Consider the following 24,059-nt stretch of genomic DNA (forward strand, 5'->3'; position numbering starts at 1 on the left):
AGTCTCTCATGTTCGCATTTCTTCATGACTGTGAACACGTTCCTTCTGACTTATATATGTTTGAACAAAGCTAAAACTTCAGTCAACTTCAGTGTATGCATGACCACATCGTTTTATACGTGTATCTGAAAACATTTTGCCATGGCTACTGTCAAACTATTCCCAATCGGACATGTTGTACCTACCCGGGTAGGGTCGGGTATTAGGGGGTGTGGGTACCCGGGTAGTTAATTTGGACTCGACTGTGTGTGTGTGTGTGTGTGTGTGTGTGTGTGTGTGTTCATCCCTGTGAAACTCTCTTTGAAATGCTTGACTTAAACGATAAAACACATCTGGGCCTATGTAAAAAAATAACTAATAACAATCGCGATATAATCGATCTAGATCTATATACAAGATTTCGAATTAGTAGACCCGTCTAATCAAATAATAACATAGAATATGTCGCTCATCTAAATTGATTATATAATATGACGCACTACACTAAACTATTTCCGTGATATCGTCTAGTACGTTTATAATAGACAGGACCATGAGACCACCGGCGTTTATTTGACATTTGGGCCGTGTGTTTTGAGCAAGTTATACACAGTACATTATTAGTTTGACCTTCACCTTGATAAGAATTTTAAACTTGCCATTTGAGAAGAAGCTGTATTCAAGGGTGAAATTGTTTTAGCTACTAAAACATATGATTCGTTAACAGATATTTTCATTATACATAAATATTACATATCGTTTTTCAAGAAAAGCGATCAAAGTTAAACTTTGGTTAGAGACTAAAAGGTCATAACCTCGTTTGGGAAACTGTACCACGAATCGTCTGCGCATGTTCAGGAATCTGGACAGGAAGATAAGTTCATGAACAGTGGTTTATGTGCCAAAATTCATGTTGGAAACCCCTGGAATACTCTTTCATTAATAGAAAGGATATAGTAAAACAGAATGATGCCATAAGTGAAGCCAGCACCCTTTTTTCAGTGAGGTGAGAATCGAGTGTCCGCATTTTCACGAGAGAGCACTTTGTCAAATTCGGCCTATTTCTCTGCTTAGAGCTTTCGGTGCAGTCATTTGCACTCTATTGTTTGTTTACAAAACCTTTTGTAAATTTTCGTTAGAATTAGGCATCGTAGGTCATTAATTTATGTCCTATTGTATTACAGGTGAATTTTTATTTCACAATCTAACGATTTGCTTCGTTCATGTCAGCTGTTTTGTAAAGCGGATGTAGATCATTCTATTTTTGTCAGTTCGCACATGCAGACGATGTCACTCATTTCCTCGTAGGAGGTCAAACATTTAGGGCGCATTGACCTGTCCCCCTATAAAGTACATCATTTTGGAACCCTTCTCTTCTTGATATTCTCTGTATTCTTTGAAGAATGTCTCAATAATTGGAACAAAGTGTCTCTGTGGATCCTCACCTCAAAGGGAAAATGATACGTTATGAGACTCAACATGTTTAGACCACAGCTGTCAGTGTTTGGTTTTACTTAATTTGTTGAGTGTGTACAAAAGTGTAAATCATTAAAATTCTCGTATTAGTTTTTATTCCAAAGATTTTAGTGTTCTACATTTCTAATATGAGCTGTTCACTCACCAACTTGATAATGATGTGAAACTGAGTACTTGACATTCACATGTTAGGACACATGACTGAATGGATTGGACATAATCAGTATGTGTCCACACATGTGCCAAAACAATGTTGTCAGGACTATTGATCCAAAGTATTGACCATATTCACTCTATTTGGTTAATTTCATGTACTTGACATATGTATTTTAATAAAGAAAAAACTCAAGTTTGATTGCCAAGCAGGATAAAGACGCATTTAAAGACTAAGTCAAGTAGGTGTCAGTATATCTAGTTCAAAGTTTTATGTTTCCATCTAGACCTAGATCAATTTCTTCTTCTTCTTCTTCTTCTTCTTCTTCAGTGCCAAAATATATCATGGAAAGCAACTGAATTTTCAGATAAATTGCCAGAATAATATTATCCTCTGGCTCTACTTTAATCCCACTATAATGTTGCATTGTCTAGGCATTCCAGTGTCCAGTATATGGTTCCAAGGCTTAGTGAATATGTGAAAAACAAATGGCCTGAAGACATTTTCATGGTTTCAACATTTGAAAAGACATTCTTCTATAATATGTCTTTACTCATTTGAAAATTATCTTTGTCACACTTTGGATGACAATCAGTCAATGACCAAGAAAATGAACTGATCTGAAACTTTGAGTCTGCAGCAAAAGTTTGTAAAACTTCCCAAATAAGAATAAAACCTGAAGAGTAGACTGGTTCTATATTAGTAAATAAAACTGTCTTTGCATATTTTGTAATATATTTAGGTTAGAAGTTATTGGTTATAATCTGGCCTTCATTAATAATGTGTGTTTCGGTCAGTGCATCCCAGTTGTGTGAAGCTGTGTAGGTACGGCAGGTTTTTTTTTTATTATGCAGACTATTAAACGATTACTGACAGGTGCAAATTCTGATTACACTTCACATTACAGGCGGTGCATATTATGTGTCATGATATATTGTGAAAATAAATTAAGGATGCTGAAAACTTTTCTGGTCAAAGCTGTTTTGCAGGATTGGGCAAATTGCCGGAAGCAAAAGATTATATTATTTCTGTAAAGAGCAGGGTATTGTCATATTCATCATGTAATGCAGTTTTCACATTCTTATTCCTAAAAACATGTTAAATGTTAAAATGGAAATATCTTTTATAGATTGCATATTACTCATGAGTGTATCTATGTGTGGTGTGTAAGAGAAGTGATTTTGTTTACATTTATTATTACCATTTGTTATATTTGTATATATATGTCTAGGACTCCGATCCATGGCGGGTTCCACAAATAGGGCAGATATTGGTGTATACTCAGATCCATGGCAGATTTCACATATGGGGCAGATATTGCTTCTTACTCAGATCTGTGGCTATTTATCATAAAAAATTAATCATTGGCAATTTGTATAGAGTTAAAAGTCGTATAGAGTCATATATAGCAGCAGAATTTTGATCATCAATGTTTTGATTTCTCTGCATCGTTTGTGCAAGGATTGCCTACCAGTAACCAGTCCATCTTCTCATTTGACAGAATAGATGAAAATCTGAATATTTTCACACTTCCCCTCTGAGCATGTCTTGATAAATTCCTGACAGTCCAGTACCTTTTGGAGTCTATATTATTTTAAACTTTGCCTGCCCTCTCTTTGCATGCTCAAGTCTGCTCAAATGGTCTTTATGTCATGGCCTTTTCCCAACAGTTTTTGTCAGTTCTTTTTTTTCTACTGTATCAAATTGTTTTATGTTTCCAAAACATTGTACTGACCTTTAGATGGTGGTCTAGCCTAGTGGTTAAAGTCTATGCTCATCACACCGAATGGCCGGGTTTGATTCCCCAACCATGGTACAGCATGTGAAGCCCATTTTCTGGTGTCCTCTGTGATGATATTGCTTGAATATTGCTAAAAACGGTGTACAATCAGATTCACTCATGCAATACAGACTTTCTGTATTGTTGCAGCTTCAGGTGACCTAAAAAATATATTTTTGACGGAGCAAAGTACATTTGATAAATTGCCAGAACATGGGTTTGTTATTTTTCCTCATACAGCATGTCGAGTAAACATGGTAAATGTGTTTCAGTGTGAACATACACATCACTTTGTTTTGTTTCCTGTTAAGGATGTTCGCTGGGATGCAATAAGTTAGTTAACTTTGTCTGAGATAGGTATTTTCAAATCCCTTTTATAGTGCCAAATTCAAACATTACTATAGAGACAATATGAATACATGTATAAAGAAGTCACTCACTGCATTAACAATTACACATTAAAAAATAATTCATAGTAAAACAATAGTATGTAAACTCATTATATTTTATTCACAAATGTATAAAGTGTTAATCTGTGAAAATCAAGACATCAACATTTCTTTGTTAGTAGTAATCTAATCTTTTCATAAACTAATAATACATGCATTTACATATTTCCCCCAAACCTGAAATGTTTCCTAGCCTGATTAGTGTTGACATAAGCATGATAAGGACATTCCCTATTTCCCATGGAGAATAAAATTCAAGATGTTTTGATCTCACTCGAGTTGAGTTGGGTCAGTGTGAATTTCTATCACTGTATGATATAGAGAAGAGTTAAAGTACCTTCAGTGTTAGGAATGAACACTTACTTTGTTTGTTGTTTAACGTCACACTCAGCAATAATCCGGCTATATGACAGCTGTCTGTAAGTAATCCAGTGATTGACATCATGAGCATTGATCCATGCACTTGGGATACGATGACATACATCAACCAAGTCAGCGAGTCTGACCACAGGATTCCGTTAGTCACCTCTTATCTGCTTATGACAAGCATAGCCTTTTACGGCAAGCATGGGTTGCTGAAGACCTATACCCCTGATCCGGAACACTTACTAGCTTGATTAGTAATAACATATGATAACCACACACATGATACTTAAACATAACAACCACACACATGATACATAAGCATAACAATCACACACATGATACTTAAACATAACAACCACACACATGATACATAAGCATAACAATCACACACATGATACATAAACATAACAACCACACACATGATACATAAGCATAACAACCACACACATGATACATAAGCATAACAATCACACACATGATACATAAACATAACAATCACACACATGATACATAAACATAACAACCACACACATGATACATAAACATATACTCTTGAAGATTCTGGGATAGAATAGGTCTTCAGCAACCCATGCTTGTCGTAAAAGGTGACTGTGCTTGTCGTAAAAGGCGACTGACGGGATCGGGTGGTCAGGCTCGCTGACTTGGTTGATACATGTCATCGATCCCAATTGCGTGGATCGATGCTCATGATGTCAATCACTGGATTGTCTGGTCCAGACTCGATTATTTACAGACCGCCGTCATATAGCTGGAATATTGCTTAGTGCGGCTTTAAACAACAAACCAACCAACATAAACATAACAACCACTCACATGCTACATAACATAACCACTCATGATACATAAACATAACCACACACGTGATGCATAAACATAACCACACACGTGATACATAAACATAACAACCGCTCACAATACATAAGCATAATATTAACAACCACACACATGACATATGAGCATAACAACCACACACATTGCATGTAACCTCCCCTCTGAAAAGGCTTGAACTGCTAAGAGTACTAACCCTCAGGATAACTGATCACCCTGAATAGGGTATGTGGGATTTTCTGTCCCAACATTGTGTTCAAGATTATTGCACTTATATAGTGATATGTATGTATGTAGGTAGGTAGGTAGGTACGTACGTATGTACCCATGTGTACTAGTCCAGACTTATGCCAGTTTTATGGCTTTGTCCCATTGATGCTGTGTGCTAGGCATGGTAACACCAAGTACCATCTTTTCACATCTTTCCACATCTTTCGGTATGACACAGCCAGGGGATTTCCAGTGGACTGGTCCAAATTTTCATAATTCCCCTTTGTTTTACCATTACAAGGGCATTTAATCTTGACCCGGACTAGTAAAGCATTTCAGTTTAGTTCTAACCCTGGAGACCCTCTGGCTTGTAAAATTTATTTTAGAAACTGATAATGATATGATAATAAAGTCAATTAGATCATGATGAGGGTAGTCAGCACTATTTTGAACCGCTTCATCAAAGTCTTGATAAATATAGTTGTTAATCTTTAAATAGCTTCTTCCTGCCCTACATTATCAACTCTTGCCCAATCAGGGACAGTGCATGTGGTTACGGGAAAACCCCTGCTTGCCAATAGTTTTCCTTTTGAAAACCCAATTCTTTAGTTCCCATTCAGTACACGGTAGTGTCAGGTTGTGGTGTTGCACTGTTGATTTGGAATGTTATAAGAAAATATCTTCCTTGTACTCATCTTAAGCATTGTTGTGGTTACCAACCTATTACAGTTGTAGAGGTAGCTTGACAAAAGTGTAATGTACCGTGAATACCAGAGGCATGTAGTATTACCAGTTTACCAACATTTGAAAAGAATAGATATTGCAGTGTTAGGGGCATACTTCATCATTGTAATGTCAAATTGCTCATTATATTCTCTGGGTGGTTTAATGTTTTGGTTTAATGTTAGTCAACAAATCAAGTTCTTTATATGGTAACTGTCTTGTTAAGGCTTAATTCAGGAAATATCAATGCTTGGCACAAACATTGGTATGCAGACCCGTGAAGATTCCGGGGTAGAAGAGGTCTTCAGAAACCCATACTTGCCGTAAAAGGCGACTATGCTTGTAAAAGGCAACTAACGAGAGCGGGTGGTCAGGCTCGCTGACTTGGTTGATACATGTTATCGATCCCAATTGCGTGGATCGATGCTCATGATGTCAATCACTGGATTGTCTGGTTCAGACTCGATTTTTTTACAGACCGCCGTCATATAGCTGGAATATTGCTGAGTGTGGTGTTAAACAACAAACCAACTGGTTCGCAGGTCTGAGTCTAGCATATTTTCTTGTTAAACAACAAACCAACTGGTTCGCAGGTCTGAGTCTAGCATATTTTCTTAAGGACCAGTAAGATTAAATAATTTGTGATCTGGTGGTCTAGTATTATTTTGGGGACGAAGTAATTTAATTAGGTACACGTTTCGAAATCAGAGATAGATTGAGTCTGAACTTTTAGCAACATTGTGTCTTGTAGAGATTCAACAGGACCAGTAGATTGTTTTGGTGCTGATCCTTTGGACCACTGACAAATTTGGTCAGTGTCAAGTACTGAATGTTATATTTTCGTATTTAAAAACAAGATAAATATGTTAAAGACATGTCTAAAGTTGCAGAGTAACTTATCCTATATCATGACTGTGGTGGTAATATGACCTGCCTCACTTTAGGCCTTCCGATGACAAGCTGACATGCCATAATATAACTGAAATGGTGTTCAGTATTGTGGTAGTAGTTGTACTGTAGTATGTAATACAATACACTTATACAGACTGCTGTTTACCAAAATAGCGTAGTCAGTGTGGTCGAAAGAGGGGTCAAGTGGTCCTTGTCATTAACCTAATGTTAAAATTTAAAGATTTAAGTGTTCCCTAGATTCAACTACTATATGAGCAAACCTCAAGGACCAAGGGACCTCTTATTTTCTAAGGCTGGAAATTCAAAAATCATTTTCAGTACCTCCATGGCAAACCTGAATAGAGTACCAAGGACTGTTAAAATTGCCAGGTTTTGCCACCGTTTTTTCTACTCTGTTGACGCTGTCATGTCTATCTCTGTAGTATATTACAGTAATAAGCAATGCCTTGCTAGACTGGGACTAATATGAGATAGCTAAAATATAAATTGCAAAGAACAATGCAGAACGAAACCTCATTTCTGGGGATTGTTTATTGTACAATTAAACACTGCATGATGAATAAACCACTTGAGTCTGCATCCCTCATGGTGTATTCTCCCTGCAGTGGTTAATTGTATGATAAACACCTCCACCCCGTCATTTATTTCTTAATTAATCTTAACTCATATTTAAATATCTCAATACCACCTGCCCCCATCATAACTTTCTGTTTGCTATCATGAGCATAATCATTCGATTTTCAACTGATTTTGTTGATTTTTAAACAATGTCGTAAAAGGCGACTAACGGGATCGGGTGGTCAGACTCGCTGACTTGGTCGATGCATGTCATCGATCCCAATTGCGTGGATCGATGTTCATGATGTAAATCACTGGATTGTCTGGTCCAGGCTCGATTATTTTACAGACCGCCGTCATATAGCTGGAATATTGCTGAGTGTGGCGTAAAACAACAAACCAAACCAAATACAAGGAAAACATTGATTGTACACTTCTTGCAAAACAAATTAATTATTAGAATAAGTGTTGGAGTATCCTTTTTTTTAAACACAATGCTTATGTCTAACTACTGCCCAAGTGTGTCATGAAGTCACAGGGGTCGATTTAACTTTTGGCCCGTGGCCAGTTAGAATTATGAAAGGCTTGCTGGAACATAGTCGATAGCCCATTTGGCTGGGCAAAATTTCACCCCTTCTCCATGTCTGTTTAATTTGTCTGTGTGCTTGTTTGTTTATTAACACTTTGTGCAAGGACTTATGGATAGAAACAACCCATGAAGCTACGTGTTTCATAATAATGTTAGCCTAGTTTGGAGATTAGGCAGTGTTTGGGATGGCTAAACTTATCAGTATATCTAGCTGTCTTCCATCTGCCTTCCTTTGAATTTTCTGTTTGAAACTTGCTATACAGATCAGTCTGGTGGTGAATTGGTGCCTTATGATGATTAGGGATATTGAAAAATAGTGAACTTCATTATTTTTTTCTACACTGAACTGAACATATCCAATGGCAATGAACCAATAGTGGGGTATTTCCGAATTGCACCAGTTCGGGGGTTGATGTCATCTCCTGATGACTTGTTGAGTCATGATGTATGTCAATGATTAGTATTCCATTTCACAAACTGAATACGTGATGAAGTCACTGTTTTGGAGTTCACCTACTGCTGAACATGTAGTGCATTTACTGACACAGATTGTTCCGGTAACTTTCATATTTTTCATTAATAAAAACATGTACATGATGTGACTGTTTATTGCACAACCTGTCAATTTGTGTCACATTGACATATCTCTGCCATGAATATACACTAAGGCAGATTTGCAGATATCCCTCATGTTGTTATGCACTATATACTAGACGACCTCTTAATTGGTGTGTTCAACATGTGTTCAATAGGGGTCGACACCGTTGGTCATAACCAGTCAGCATGATTAGTTTGCAGCAGTGGTTTATGTAAAATAGCAAGATTTTGGTACAAAATAACAAGTCCCTGAGGATTTTCATTAGTCTTGGACTAATGGACTAGTGGCTGTGTCTATCCCTGCTGCCATGAATATAGTCAGGCAGATTTGCACATAAACTTCATGATATCCTGAGGATTTTAAAAATGCGCAAAATGTATGCCTTGTACAATATTGTACCTAGTGCTTATTTCAAGAACATTAAAATAATAAATTCAGCAGCAGTTTTATGATGCCGTGGCAATTTGCTGTGTAATTTATAGCACTAATTACTAGGGTTGTTCAATATAACAGGTATACCGTCAGCATACTGTCAGCAATACACATATCGCAATACAACCCATGCATATGGATATTTTTCCAGTAATGTCGCGGAAGAATTAATATATAATTATATTAATTATATCTACTATCTCGAGGCATTAAGATAGACTGGGTTCCTATCTAAACTATACAAATAGCATACGCTTCAAGCTGTTGACATCAACATTCCATATTGATGACATAATAGGTAGTCTCATTTATTCATACTACCAATCTCGCAATCAGAAGTCTAGATTATTAATTAAAGAAGTACCATTTTAACAGTACAAATATATATAATTTGGGCCTCATGTGTATTGCAATGTAGCGCAACACAGCTCTCCATTATAGGCGACTATGCTTGTGGTAAGGGGCGACTAATGGGATTGGGTGGTCAGATTCAGTGACGTGGTTGATTGCATGTCATCATATCCCAACGATGTGGATCGATGCTTATGATGACAATCACTGGATTGTCTGGTCCCGACTCGATTATTTACAGACCGCCATCACATAGCTGCAATATTGCTGAGTGTGGTGTAAACATGTTAAACAACAAACGAACAAACAAAACAAATCATTGATCATGCTCATTCCATAGTTGTCAGTGTCAATGTAAATGACCAGCTGTTATTTGTTTGAATCTTTGATGATATGACAGCAATTATGTGAGATCATATGATAATATTGAGTACATCTTACTTTCAGTGCTGTTTCCTGAACCCAGTTTTATACACCGGCCTGACACAATCATCGTTGTGGCTCACTAAGGCATCAAACTGGCGGACCAGCTGGACCGCGGGACGTCCTCGTCGCCCGACAACTCCCGCATGGCGGTTTGTCGGGTGCCGACCCCTCCACCACCAGAAGTGTCATGTCCTGTTGCAGAAAACTGGTGCTACACACAAGTAAGACATGAACAGCATTTGCTAATATTTTTTTTTTTTTCATTTTGTTTAACACCGCTCTCAGCAATATTCCAGGTATATGACAGCGAATATATTTCATTAGATGATAGACCTCATGGTATATTGAGAGTTCTTTTGTCAAAAGCAGATCAGTTTTCAACTTAGGTTTTTTAACATTGAATCCATTTGAAATAATCATTGATAAACAGTGAAAAAATGAATTAGTTACCCGTGAAGATCTGGGGTAGAATAGGTCTTCAGCAACCCATGCTTGCCCTAAATGGCGACTATGCTTGTCGTCAGCAGCAACTAATGGGAGCGGGTAGTAAGGCTCGCTGACTTGGTTGATGCATGACATCATGTCCCAATTGTGTGATGTCAATCACTTAATTGTCTGGTCCAGACATGATTATTTACGGACCGCCATCCTATAGCTGGAATATTGCTGAGTGCGGGTTAAACAACATACAATTACAACATTTTAATTAGTTTTTGATACTCTGTTGACTCAACACTCAAGGCTCGTTGTGACTCATGTTTCTTCTGTCTCCTGTTTAATATCATGTCATTGTTACTGTTTACAGGTAAAAGTGATCAAATTTTCCTATATATGGACCATCAACAACTTCAGCTTTTGTAGAGAAGAAATGGGAGAGGTCCTCAAAAGTTCCACTTTCTCAGCAGGGGCCAATGATAAACTGAAATGGTAAGTCAGTTGATGGAAGTCAGCTGTTGTTGAAACAGTTACATTTGAAGCAAGGGTAGACACCATTTGTCAAATGTAGCTAGTCCGCAGATGTTTTTGGACTTGTAGTTAATGTTAAATAACTAGATTTATGGAGAGAAAAACTCGTCTCCCCAGATTTTCACAGATCTATCTCTGAAGAGATTAACCTTCCGAGGATCTCAAGACTGAAATACTATAGAAGCAAACCCGCAGGATCCCCCTTTTTCACAATCAATCATGGTTGTATTTGTAGATGTGCCATATGTTGCTCAGTCCCACAATTCTGCCATTCCTCGAAAAGATTTGCAGAAAATCGCGCAATTTACCACTTTGTTTTTCAATCAATACACCAATTAATTTTCATTATTATCAAATTTGCACTTGAATGATGCCTAGGCATATAACATGTTATACAAACATACACATTATGAATACGGCAATGGTCATATTTTTACTGCAGAAATTGGTAATTATTCCACAGAATTTCTCCCAAACCCAAACAGACATCAAATCAACTTATCAAGGATGAACAAAACATCAATATTGATTAGCATGATTCTTTTTTGGTGTGTGCCATTTTTACCTGGTCCCAGAGTCCCTGAAGATTCCGGGTTAGAATTGGACTTCAGCAAGCCTTGCTAATGGGATCAGATGGTCAGGCTTGTTGACTTGCTTGATGCATGTCATAATGACTTAGTCATCGATGCTCATGATGTCGATCGCTGTATTGTCTGGTCCAAAATCAATGTCTCTGGTATTATTAGTATTGTACATGTTATGGTTAATTTCATTCACTATACACTTTGATTTGTTATGAATGAATCCTAGTTGTTTTGCCCTAAGTAATGATTGACCTTGAATTTCAAAGTACACTACTCAAAAGAAGTTCAGGACCACCCACCTCTTTCATATTACTAAGTTAAGTTGTCATGCCATGACTGATTTACCATAGTAATGTGACCTGTAAAGATCCAGAGTAGAAAAGGTTTTCGGCAAGCCATGCTTGCTGTAAAAAGCCACTATACTTGTGGTAAGGGGCAACTAACGAGAGCGGGTGGTCAGACTTGCTGACTTGGTTTATGTATGACATCGTGTCCCAATTATGTGATGTCAATCTCTGGATTGTCTGGTCCAGACATGATCATTTACGGACCGCCGTCATATGGCTGGAATATTGCTGAGTGTGGCATTAAACAACAAACAAATAAAGTTTAGTAATGTGAAAGAATTGGGTTGTCCTTAACTTCTTTTGAGTAGTATAGATTGAATCACTGATCATTGATATCGTTTCTTGTTTGATGTTTATCTGACATGTAGGTCTGGTGTTGATGATGTTCATGAACTCTTAACAACCGTGGACATTTTTATTCTTTTTGCAGGTGTTTACGTGTGAATCCAAAGGGTCTGGATGAAGAGAGTAAAGAATACCTCTCACTTTACTTATTATTAGTCTCTTGCAACAAAAGTGAAGTTCGAGCAAAGTTCAAATTTTCAATACTGAATGCAAAAAGAGAAGAAACAAAAGCTATGGGTAAGTAGTATTGTGTATCAAGAAGTAGTCTAAATGTCTTAACAAGGTATGTCATATGTTTCACACATATCCATCCGGGTTAGAGTAGGTCTTCAGAAACCCTGCTTGTGACGACTAACAGGATTGGGACAGACAGACAGACAGTTGGGATTTGGACAAGGGTTGGGCATTAGTTGGTTTGAATCCAAGATTCTCCCCAAATGATTGTCAGGGTAATTGGTCTATCAGCACTCTTCTGTTCTCTTTGTTTCCATTCATTGTCATGAACATCGACAAAAAAAATCGCTTTGGGCATTATTCTCACATTAAACTGACAAGCTGTCACACAAGTGAAATATTGTTAAAAGTGTCTTTAAACCCCACTAATGCTTATCGCATGGAGCCACTATTATGGCAGGTGATGGCCATAATCACAGCTGAACACAGCTGAACACAGACTGCATCTCCAGACTGCATCTCCAGCCACTAGTCCGAGTCCCGTCTCTAGTTAAGGTCTATTTGGTCTAGTAAGCTGAGCTATGGTAGTCCATATAACACTAAAATCTACTGAAGATGATGTTAAAAGCCATATCAGACTAGTAGACTCATAAGACTGTTGACATTGTTGGTCTGTACCTGATTGTGAGTAATATAGCTGTAACAGGTAATTTTGCTTTTTGTGGCAGCCATGTCCAAAAACATTTACACTACTAATTCATTTCATCGATTTACATCATGTTTGCTCTACATAGTGCTCTTGGTACTCACTCATGAGCTATGTATGAGGCCAGATGAATTCATTTTTGTTTTTGGGGGGCAGGAGGCCCCCCAATAATATTACATGGAAAATAGAATTATAAACTACAAGGGAATAAGTCCAAAAATTACAGTTGAAATTTATTTATGATGTCAGGATATTTTTTTCAAAATGTTTGTTTGTTATGATGGTACTTTTTTTGTTTCCCACAAAAGTAATTGAATCAAAATTTAATCAGAACTACAAAGAAATGCAGGTTTGATACAAGGGTAGGTCAAAATCTTTCTTCTTTTTGTTCTGTTAATTTTTGTCTAAAAATAGGGTTGGCTGGATCACATAGAGCCACAACAAACTTAACCTGAACTCATCATACTAATGTTGGTTTATCTGCGTACCAAAACAGTTCACTAGACTAAGACCAGTGGTTAATGGTGAGGAGTCTCGGTGTTGGTGTCTTGCTTGGTACTGTTTGATATTTGTGCACTTACCCAGGTGATAATTTGTCACATTTTCATTGTAGAAAGCCAAAGAGCATACCGTTTTGTCCAAGGGAAAGACTGGGGGTTTAAAAAGTTCATCCGTCGAGATTTTCTAATGGATGAAGCCAATGGTCTTTTACCGGACGACAAGTTAACAATATTTTGTGAAGTAAGTTTTTTCTCTTCTAAATATTTAATTGCATTACACACAGTATCTTCAGCATGTTCAGCTTGTTCAAGACATGAAGCATGCTACAGGCAGTTTATTATCAGGATTTTCACTCTGTGAACATATATCACTCATATAATTGGCAGCATGGTTGACCAAGTCGTCTAAGGTCCTGCTACATGCTGTGCACAGTTCCCTCTGGTATGCCAGAAAACTATGATTATCCCAAATTTGCCCTATTTCTGATTCATAACTTGTCAGCACCGTGAAGCTTATGGGTTTCACGAAAGAGTAAACCTTCATGACTTAATGCTTTCCTCTCACATGTTGAAAATACTGTTATTTAACTCGAAGTGGTATTAACCCCACCTCACTCACTCATATATTCATCTTCATGATTTGTTTTGTTGCTAAAGTAGGCACCAAAAGGAACAATGTGCCATGTACAAAAGTCAGATTATCCTACTAAACGAGATCTTGATAACTCAGGGTCTTGAAAAGTAAATGTTAGCTATGGGTTAGTGTTCATGGAATAAATATTAAGTAATGTTTGTGGATAACATCTGTGTGTTTTTCTGCTCAGGTGAGTGTCGTGGGTGACACAGTGAATGTATCAGGACAGTCCAACTGTACACCAGTGAAAGTACCAGAGTGTCGACTCAGTGACGACTTAGGGGCATTGTTTGAAAGGTCATCTTCAAGTGATGTCACACTTTGTGTTGCGGGGAGGGAATTCCTTGCTCACAAAGCAATACTCGCAGGTGAGTTTGTTTTCACGTCTTAACAGCGTTAGAAATTGGCACTAGTCCGGTAGTCCTTACCCAACTGCCCAATAGTAAAGGTATCCTAAGGACCAGTAGATATTGGCCCATTTTAAGGGTTTTGCTATATGTTATCATTATATGGACTAGTGGACAAAAACTGTTAGTTTCTAACCCTGCGTCTATGAGCTCTGGTGAGAGATAATTTGAATTGTACTTCCAGTTCTTTGGGATACTTGCTTCCAGTTCTTCGTGGGACACAGGTTGTCTAAGATAGAACAATGTCTGTGCAGAGTTGTGTCCCTTAGTACCATGAAGTTGTCATAGGTGCAAATTTCACTTTGTCAGATTGTATACCATATAATGCCAATAATCATAGATTTCATGAAAGTAAACATGTTTGAGTTCAGTGACTCCCAATTTGAATAATGATACCAATGTTCAGATATGAGGCCTGTTGGAACCAAATGGTCTTGGTCCAAGTTATTGAAAGCATGAAAGTGTGAGTAAGCATTTGCTTGAGGTGATTCTGGGACAGAACAGGCAGGGATTGACTTAGGCCGCGATATTCTTCCATAGTTGTCATAGATATTGCATCAACATTCATTCAGTCACGATTTCTAAATGGCATTGTGTATTCTTAGCTTTCGGCCATGGGAGCCATGCCAATTTACATTTGCCAGGGGGTTACACAAAGTACGTGATCTAGGCTACCAGTTATCGAAATTTCGTTTTTGGGGAAGTCTTGGTGGCTGAGTGGGTTGGTTAGATCGCCGACTTTGTGTGCTGGCACGTAGGTGCCTGATTGGTCCAGCGTCAGTATACCGTATACTGTGTCTTAGTTGGGTATTCATGTTAAACTGTGGCATCGTATATGAGTGGGCTAGCACTATTCAATCGGCATTAGTCGAGACTAGGACAAGCAGCCAAAGATGCATGTTGTATATTAGTGCAATAATCTTGAACACGCCGCTGAACCCCATTTCACAGACCTTGCCTCACCACTGACTTGGTTTTCTAATTGTTTCATAATTGTTGTGGACACTGAAATGTCAGGATCAGATTGTTGGTAGTCCTGCAACGTCACTGATCATGGTGATGTTTATTTGTTCTTATGCATGATTTGTCTCTTGCAGCGAGGTCACCAGTATTTAGTGCAATGTTCGAACATGAAATGGAAGAAAGAAAACAGGTAGTTATGAAGATTATATTTTTCCGTCCCTAATTTTGTCTCTCTTGGTAGTTATAGGTACATTTGACATAGCCAATATTAACTGAGCAGTGTGTTCCTCTTTTTCCTCAATTAGGGTTTGATTTATGATCTTGCAATATCTGAAATGCATCTGACCAATGAGCACCTCTTAATTTTTGTAGCCAGTGTTGTTTTTCTACTTATACCTCCACAACAGTATGCAATATTCCTTCTTGCTTTGATCATATAACAGCGTAAAACAAAGTAAATTAATCACCGGAACAAACCCTTCAACCACCTTGCTCTCAGCATGCTCCTGTACTAATTGTCACTCTTTTCATCATTGCCCATGGTGAACGGACATGTTGTGCTTCCAATCCACATTTACAATTGGATTAGTTTTGTTATTTAGGTTTGAATTTGATCTATCACCCTTAGTTCATCATTATTAGGGTCCCTTGCTGTTATTTTTTCAATAAATATGATTAAATGGCTACTAACCTTCTACACACGTTCTTTCCCCGCCATTGCTCCCTACGGCATGTGAAACTCCGTTTTGGTTTCTGTTTGTTTCTACCTCCCTCGTTTTAACACGAGCTTGTTGGGTTTTGTTCAATGTTCATGATTTCCCATGATTTTCGTCCATAGTTGTTTCTCTTTTTCTGGTCATCTTGGGTCCGGTGTCAGGAATTGAAGATGAACTTGTTCATCCTCTCCAAAAGTGTGTGGATTGTTGTGGGAGGAGTTCAGCCCAGGACCCCCACACCCTCTGCCCAGACTGCTGGTTCTCCTGCACCTTAGGTCAGCGTTATACTAATTGTGCCCACTTATCCCCCAACCTTTTCAATGTTTACCAGGCTACACTACACAAAAGGGCACATCAATAACTACAGCGTCAGACTTCATCGCACCCCTTCAAGTTCGTTGACCTGGAGTCTTCTCAGCAGGTACCTACACTTCCGACATCTCACCAGGCGCGGCCTTCTTCTTCAGCACCTCACCTGGCACAGGCACCTCGACAGGCATATCTCCAAGCACCTCACCAGCTACAGGGTTACCAGCCTTGGATGATGGGTTATCACCTGCTTATCAACAGCATTATCAGGTGCCCTCCGCCTGGCCTGCTCCGTATTTACTTGCGCCAAGAGCAATCTCTTCAGTGATGTCGCCTTTGCCACCTCAGGTGCCACCTATTCAGCAGTGATCACCTCAGGCCCAGCCCTCAAAGACTTCGAATTTGCCTTTTTCAACTCAGAATAGATCGCCTCTGGTGCTCTCTTATCAGGATACTCATACTGAAATGATCGTCAGTTCGGCGCTGCAGTTACCACTCGTCTCTTCAGGGTACCCTTCTGCTTCTGTTGTTGTCCGCAACGCTTGTACAGGCGCCTCGGGTTGATTGTACCTCAGACTCTCCTGCAAGCCATTCAATATATCGCTCATCGTCACACAAAAGGGTTTTCATGCAAGCACTCTCTTCACAGAGGGCCTCCTCTTATGCCTTGGCGCCCAGTATTACTAATTCTAAGGCTGAGGAGCTGCCCCTCTACACTTGTGCCACCTGTGCCTCATGGATGACCTTAAAATCAAGGATCATGTCCCGAAATGGTTAGAACTTTGATCGCAAGCTTACTACACCTTCTGACACTGTTCCTGTTCATCACTTGTTCCATTCTCTGTTGAAGCAGGTAGCCCTGAAGGGTTCACTTCCCAAACCACCATCCCCCCGTCCCAGTTTAAATTGCATGGGATCTCATTCCCCACTTTGGCGCCTCCCCTTGATGCCAACAGAGCTAAGACTCATGTCTGTTGACTCTGACTTTCATCTGTCCTTCCTACCGTTGTCTCTCATGACCACCATTGGTGAAGAAGATTGGCCTGCTGAAGACGTATCAAGGGTACTATGTTTCATGAGGGCAACTACGGTTCCCGATCTTTTGAGTACTTCTAGTTGCAGCATGATTTCAGATCCAGACTTACCTGTAATCAGGCATGGTGGTGACAGTGAAGTTGAACACACCCTGGGGTCGGATACACAATGGCAGTCTAGTCAAGTCCATGCTCTGGCCCACTGAATCGCAAATGGGGATATGCAGTTTATCCGACCCGCTGTCCTTCCGTGGGAATATTGCATACTGTTGTGGAGGGATAAGTGTTTGCTTGGGCATTTGGAAGTCCCAGCCAAATGCCCCTTCTTACTGTTTCCATTCAATATACACAAAGCCTTGATCTTGTTCTCCTGTGTCCATGTTTGTATAAGGTACAAAACTAACCTGATTGAAATATGAGTTGTGTCACTTCAAAAATGAGTCAGGAAAACAAAAACGCCCGAGAAACATTGTTTAAACTTTTACTTCATACTGTATTTGGCTTTGCTAGGGACAGAAGTAGTTGAATCTCATCCAGTTGAAACTGGATAACTTTCATCATGATTATTACAGTACAAGGAAGGAGATACTTGGGTCTTGACTGCATCCCTGTTTATTTATCTTCATTAGTATGCGTACAGCTAGAATTGTGTAGATAGGAGGGCTGCATAAGAAGAATATTTCCTTTTCTACTGAGCTAATTTAAAATGGGGCATGGTGGGGTAGCCTATAGGTTAAAGTTTTCGCTCGTCATGCCTAACACCTGGTTACAATATGTGAAGCCCATTTCAGGTGTCACCCGCCATGATATTGCTGGAATATTGCTAGAAGCGGTGCAAACAATACTCACTCATTCATTCATTATACCAAGTATATATAGTTATACCAAGATTCCGTCCATCCGTCAGAAAACTTTGTCCGCGCGATTTCTCTTAAACTATTCAGGGGATTCATCTCAAACTTTGTACATATAATCTGTGTCATATGGATAGGTGCAGTCATAAAAAAATAATTGTTTTTATTAATTTTCCATTTTTTTATGAATTTTTCAAACCCTAACGTCCATCTGAAAAATTTGTCTGCATGATTTCTCTTAAACTATTCAGGGGATTCATCTCAAACTTAGTACATATAATCTGTATCATATGGAGGGGTGCTGTCAAAAGAAAAAAATTGTTTTTATTAATTTTCCATTTTTTTATGAATTTTTCAAACCCTAAAGGCTAACCCTATCCTAGCTATTTAATTTGTAACTACTGACACACTAGGCGGGTCGGGGGTATTAGTGAGCCACACTCACTTTTGCACTTGTTTTTTTTTAATTTGCAAATTACTTAACTGGGAAGGTAATTGTTAGGCAAGCTCTGGTGGTGGATATAGCAGCTGACCAGAAAATGCATGTATCTTGCTGACATCCCTTTGTTTACTCATCCTTACTTGTATACATGGTCTACTTACTTCCCACCCATGGCGATTTGGGGTTTGAATAGTCCCCAGCAACCTGTCGTAAGAGGCGATTTAATGGATCGGGTGGTTTGGCTTGGTGACTTGATTGTTTGTGTACCATTGTACCGCAATAGCTTGGATCACTGGTCACACTATCAATCCCTGAATTATCCCTGCATTATTACAGGCCACCGTCATACAGCTACAGTATTGCCAACTGAGGTGTTAGCAGCATTAACCATAGAAATTTTCAAAATAATACTATAATATCCATATCTTCATATGCAAGACAACCATTCAGTGTTTGCAAACAGTAGTATGCAGTATTCAAATCCGTTGTGTTTTCAGAACCGGGTAGACATTACTGACGTGGACCATGAAGTGATGAGGGAGATGCTGAGATTTATATACACAGGCAAAGCTCCAAACCTTGACAAAATGGCAGATGATCTTCTAGCAGCAGCTGACAAGGTACTGTTACTACTGTATCTAAGATGATGAATCGGGCCACAGAGGCCCAGCAGTCACATTTCACTGTCCCTTGGATGTGCAAGGAGTATTCTATGATGTGGGTTAGAATCTGGGATTTGTCCTGCTTATCACTGATTATGATCCTTGGTTTGTCATACCAATTCTCGTGGGTTTCACCACAATGGTAAACATCCAGGAACTGCATCCCTTTACTCACCTTCCACAAGGGGCGGTCGGGTGGCCTAGTGGTTAAAGCGTTCGCTCGTCACGCCAAAGACCCGGTTTCGATTCCCAACATGGATACAATGTGGGACGCCCATTTGTGGTGTCCCCCCGCCGTGATATTGCTGGAATATTGGTAAAAGCAGCGTAAAACCATACTCACTCACTCATTCACCTTCCACATAAGATGTCACATTGTGAGATAACGGAATCATTGCTCATTCTGTCAACCATGTGAACTTACGGGCTCCCATCAGAATGGATGTGCTTAACTGGAATATGTGAAAATTAAGAACCCCCTTAATTTCAAACACTGTATACGTTAAGTGCTGCAACGCTTCAGGCTTTCCTCACACATCAAGCTGATTTGCCGTGCTATAACTGGAATACAGTTCCAAGTGACGTTAAACCAAACACAGGCGAACTCACTTACCTTGTATCAATGATGTTGTTACCATGATGTAAGGATATTACCATGGTATTGCTAAGCTTGTGTGTTGTTTTCATTCCAGTATGCTCTAGAGAGGTTAAAAGTGATGTGTGAAGAGGCCCTGTGTTCAAACTTAACAATAGAAAATGTCTGTGAGATTCTGGTGTTAGCTGATCTGCATAGTGCAGACCAACTCAAGACACATGCAATAGATTTTGTAAATAGGTAAGTCCATTTTGATTATCAGCAGTACAAGAATTGATTTATTTTTCCCTCAACGTTCTTATGATCTATCATGGGCTCTTCATAGTATTCAAGCCTAGGACAAAGGGACTTCATAAGACCATCATTACTCTCTCTTTCCTGCTCTTCACTAATCCATCAAGAATACATTCTTTTATATATATATATATATATATATATATATACTAGGGCTGTTACGATTCACTCACATATTCGGGGAATCGAACCGTATCCATTCATGAATTGAATTCGTTATTCATGGCCACTAGAATCAAATATTTAAGAATATGCAATCATGCGCATTTACATAACCTGTACCTAAAAATATTCATAAGAACATATTATATGCATAGATTTCTTCAAAGACAGCCCTCTTATAATATTTAATTTGACAGTATTGTGGTCACTGTTCATTGTTGCATTTGAGCAGATACTAGTACCTGGATAAGTGTAGTATATAAATGTATAATATATTAATTATTAACAAACCATGTCAAATAATTCATGTTGTTATTGCTTCACTGAAAATAACAAATAATACATCAACTGGTGACATGTTATAGTATTCATGATTAAATATTCGTATTCATTACCCTATATTCGTGATACGAATGGTATTCGCCTCATAGTGTATTCGTTGCAGCCCTAATATATACTCAGCTGTGGGTGGGGATATGGAATTTCCAGGTGGGGTCTGAATGTGACTAGGATATGTTGTCATACAAATAGTATTCAAATTTGCCATGGGACTGAAGCATTTACAGCTTCATTTCAAGTTGATTAAACATAATTACACATTTCAGTATGTTGTTGTCATGTTATATCACTGTATAAAAAAATCTCATTTTCCGTATCAAATGTTGAGTGGTATATATTCATTGAGTATATGCATAATATATTTTGAATAAGAACAACTCTGATAACAGGTTACAGTGACGTGTATTCTCTATGTTGCTGTTTCTAAACTGATCAACAGTAGAAAGTTGTGTTTTCTAGTGGTACTGTGCTCATGAATTATCTCCCTTTGAAGTAATTGGGGGATGAGGGATTTTACATTTGGGGAATATTTTTCTTTTAAAAAAAAGTCATTCAAAGGCAATGTAATGTGTGATTGTAAGCTTATACTATGATTATGGTTGTGTTTCTTTTCTTCATGTTGTATATCTTTGCTATGTGCATTTTGAGAAATCATGTCCTTTTGCCCATGATTTTTACTTCATGTGATATTGTTTTTCTCCAGCCATGCAACTGATGTGATGGAAACTCAAGGATGGAAAGCCATGATCTCAACCCACCCGCACTTAATTGCCGAAGCTTTCCGTGCTCTGGCAAGCCAGCAGAGCCCACCCCTGGGGCCACCTCGCAAACGAGTCAAACAGTCATAGGGTTTGGATGGCAGACATGTTCTTGTGTCCATTATCATTCAGTCTCACTTTCATTTCAAATTGTTCATGTTATCCACAGTTTCATTCATTTCTCATCCCCTCTTTGTTTGACAGTATCATTTGGATGTGACTGAGTACAAGTGTCTGAAGACATGTTGAACAGATTACAATGGCTAATGACTGGCAGGAATGAACTTGTTGCATACCGTGTCTGATGAGGATTTTGTTGTAAACTGAATAATTTTGAAGAGAGTTAATGCAGTTAGAACAGTGAATCAATGTTTTGATGAGTTAGGAGACCTATGCATAAAGTGGCATGGCACATATATATATAGATACTGTTTTTGCAATGATTTTTCATATTATTCACAGAAAGTGAATGTCCCACAGTGGTAGATGTTAACGTTCCAAAATTTTGTCATTTTCAATAGTTCTGTCCATTGGTTCACGATTCATCATTTGGTGCCAACTTTTATGTCTAGATCTATCTATCAGCTGATGTAGTTTGTCAATCAAAAAGGTGTCAATTGAGAAATAATGATACTAGTGGGTTAACCATTTTGCCATTTCCATACATCTCTTGAAGTTTCAGGAAAAGACATACTCAAATGTGTAGACTGATGATGTCCCTTATTTCAATACAGTTATGCACGGAAAGGAACTCTTGAATTGATTTTCAATGGACGTCCTGTCTCAATTTAGACAGTTGCGTTTGAAACAAAAGTTACCTCCCTTATGTAAGCTCCCATAATTGTAATATATGGACTTCAGTAACTGTTCTTTTCTTTCATGAGGTGGAATCTATTTGTATTATTTTATTATGTTTGTAGTTCCAACTTTTTGTAACCGGATTTGTTATAATAAGGTTCATATGATTATCCACCGTAATGGCTAAAATTGAAATATCTTTGTTCCTTTGGTCTCTTTTATTCCATGCAGCTATAGTATACCTCTTGTTGAACAGTTAGTATTCAGTTTGGAGAACCATCTAAGCTCCATGTGGAGAAAATTAATCTTTGGACAGTATTAAATTCATTTAGAATGAGAGACAACTGATTTAGGAAATAAGAGTATGATGCGGAAATGTTAGTGTGCACTGTTTTTATTAGATGAAGTTCATCTACATAGAAACCAGACTGTAAATCTGTGGGTAATTATTTCCATTTTGAAGTCCATAGATTACATGTCAGGGAATACTCCAAGAAATATTTCAAGAGGTTTTCTTATAACAGATTAATTGGATTTTTGAAAATACTTGTTACACATGGATATGTCCAGAAAATATGAAGCTGAAATCATTCATGTAAAAATACTGTCTACATGCTATTGTTTTAGGATTTGTGGAAATTTTGAGAATTGCAGGGTATTATCCATTGGAAAATCCCAGGTTATCTCCCTTGTATTTGTAAGAACAATTTCTGCCTCCCATCTCTTGGGTAGCCTTATGAAGGCTGCTGCCCTATATATCGCCCTGTTGAAAATATGTGTTATATTGTCTATTTATTTTCATTGTACATTGTAAGTGTTGGGTAACTTTCATACTCTGTAGATGGCCTCTTGTGCTATTACGATATTGGGATGGATTTCTGCAATGGAGTCCATGTAGAAATTTGAATACATATGCCATGGCTTTGTGAATTTGCGAGACATGTTCTGTGGTTTGTACAGATTGGTAACTCATTGCTAGAGTTTAGAAGGGTGACTTGGTAATGTGAATGTGAAAATGGATGGTCTTCTTACAATATTTTATTATATATGACATTACACAAACTGCTGTAATAATCATTGTTGAAATTCACATAGTGTACTGGAAGTCATCTGTATCACTCATTGAGGAATGTTATCTTCAGTAAGTTATGAAGATTACCTTCGTTGTAAATTCCTTTTAGGTTGGTGGGGTAGCCTAGTGGTTGAAGCGTTCATTTATCAAATCGAAGGCCCAGGTTGATTTCTGACGTTAGTTTAGTGTGTGAGGCCCATCTCTGGTGTCCCCCGCTGTGATGTTGCTAACAGCAGCATACAACCATGCTAAACCTGAGAACATGCTTATAAGTAAATCTTCATTATTACTTGCTTACCCAACCAGGAGTAAATGTTTTCCTGACCAGGAATAATGTTTACCCAACCAGGAGTAAACGTTTTCCTGACCAGGAATAAATATTTACGTAACGAGGAAGAAATGTTTACCCGAACAGATGTAAATGTTTACCTGACCAAAATTAAAAGTTTACCGGACGAGGAGTTTTACACAACCAAGACAGATGTTTACCCACTAGGAATAAATGTTTACCCAACCAGGAATAAATGTTTATCCTACCAGGAATAA

At 38.3% G+C, this 24,059-nt stretch overlaps 1 protein-coding gene across 1 annotated transcript; it reads left to right on the forward strand.

Moving 5' to 3' along the window:
• Nucleotides 1-837: 837 nt before the first annotated feature.
• Nucleotides 838-24,059, forward strand: LOC139463870 (speckle-type POZ protein-like). Its single transcript, XM_071245266.1, has 10 exons — nucleotides 838-985; nucleotides 9,874-10,073; nucleotides 10,658-10,779; nucleotides 12,180-12,331; nucleotides 13,588-13,715; nucleotides 14,299-14,476; nucleotides 15,613-15,668; nucleotides 19,331-19,453; nucleotides 20,188-20,330; nucleotides 21,589-24,059. The coding sequence occupies exons 2-10, from the start codon at nucleotides 9,996-9,998 to the stop codon at nucleotides 21,731-21,733; spliced, it is 1,125 nt and encodes a 374-aa protein (XP_071101367.1). The 5' UTR covers nucleotides 838-985; nucleotides 9,874-9,995; the 3' UTR covers nucleotides 21,734-24,059.

Source organism: Haliotis cracherodii, unplaced genomic scaffold, assembly GCF_022045235.1.
Source record: "Haliotis cracherodii isolate W230 unplaced genomic scaffold, xgHalCrac1.p SCAF_16, whole genome shotgun sequence".
Lineage (NCBI taxonomy): Eukaryota > Metazoa > Mollusca > Gastropoda > Lepetellida > Haliotidae > Haliotis > Haliotis cracherodii.

Coding starts and splice junctions, on each gene's coding strand:
- LOC139463870 (XM_071245266.1), top strand. CDS start 9,996: ATGGCGGTTTGTCGGGTGCCGACCCCTCCACCACCAGAAGTGTCATGT. Junction 14,477..15,612: donor TCACAAAGCAATACTCGCAG/GTGAGTTTGTTT, acceptor TGTCTCTTGCAG/CGAGGTCACCAGTATTTAGT. Junction 19,454..20,187: donor TTCTAGCAGCAGCTGACAAG/GTACTGTTACTA, acceptor TTTTCATTCCAG/TATGCTCTAGAGAGGTTAAA.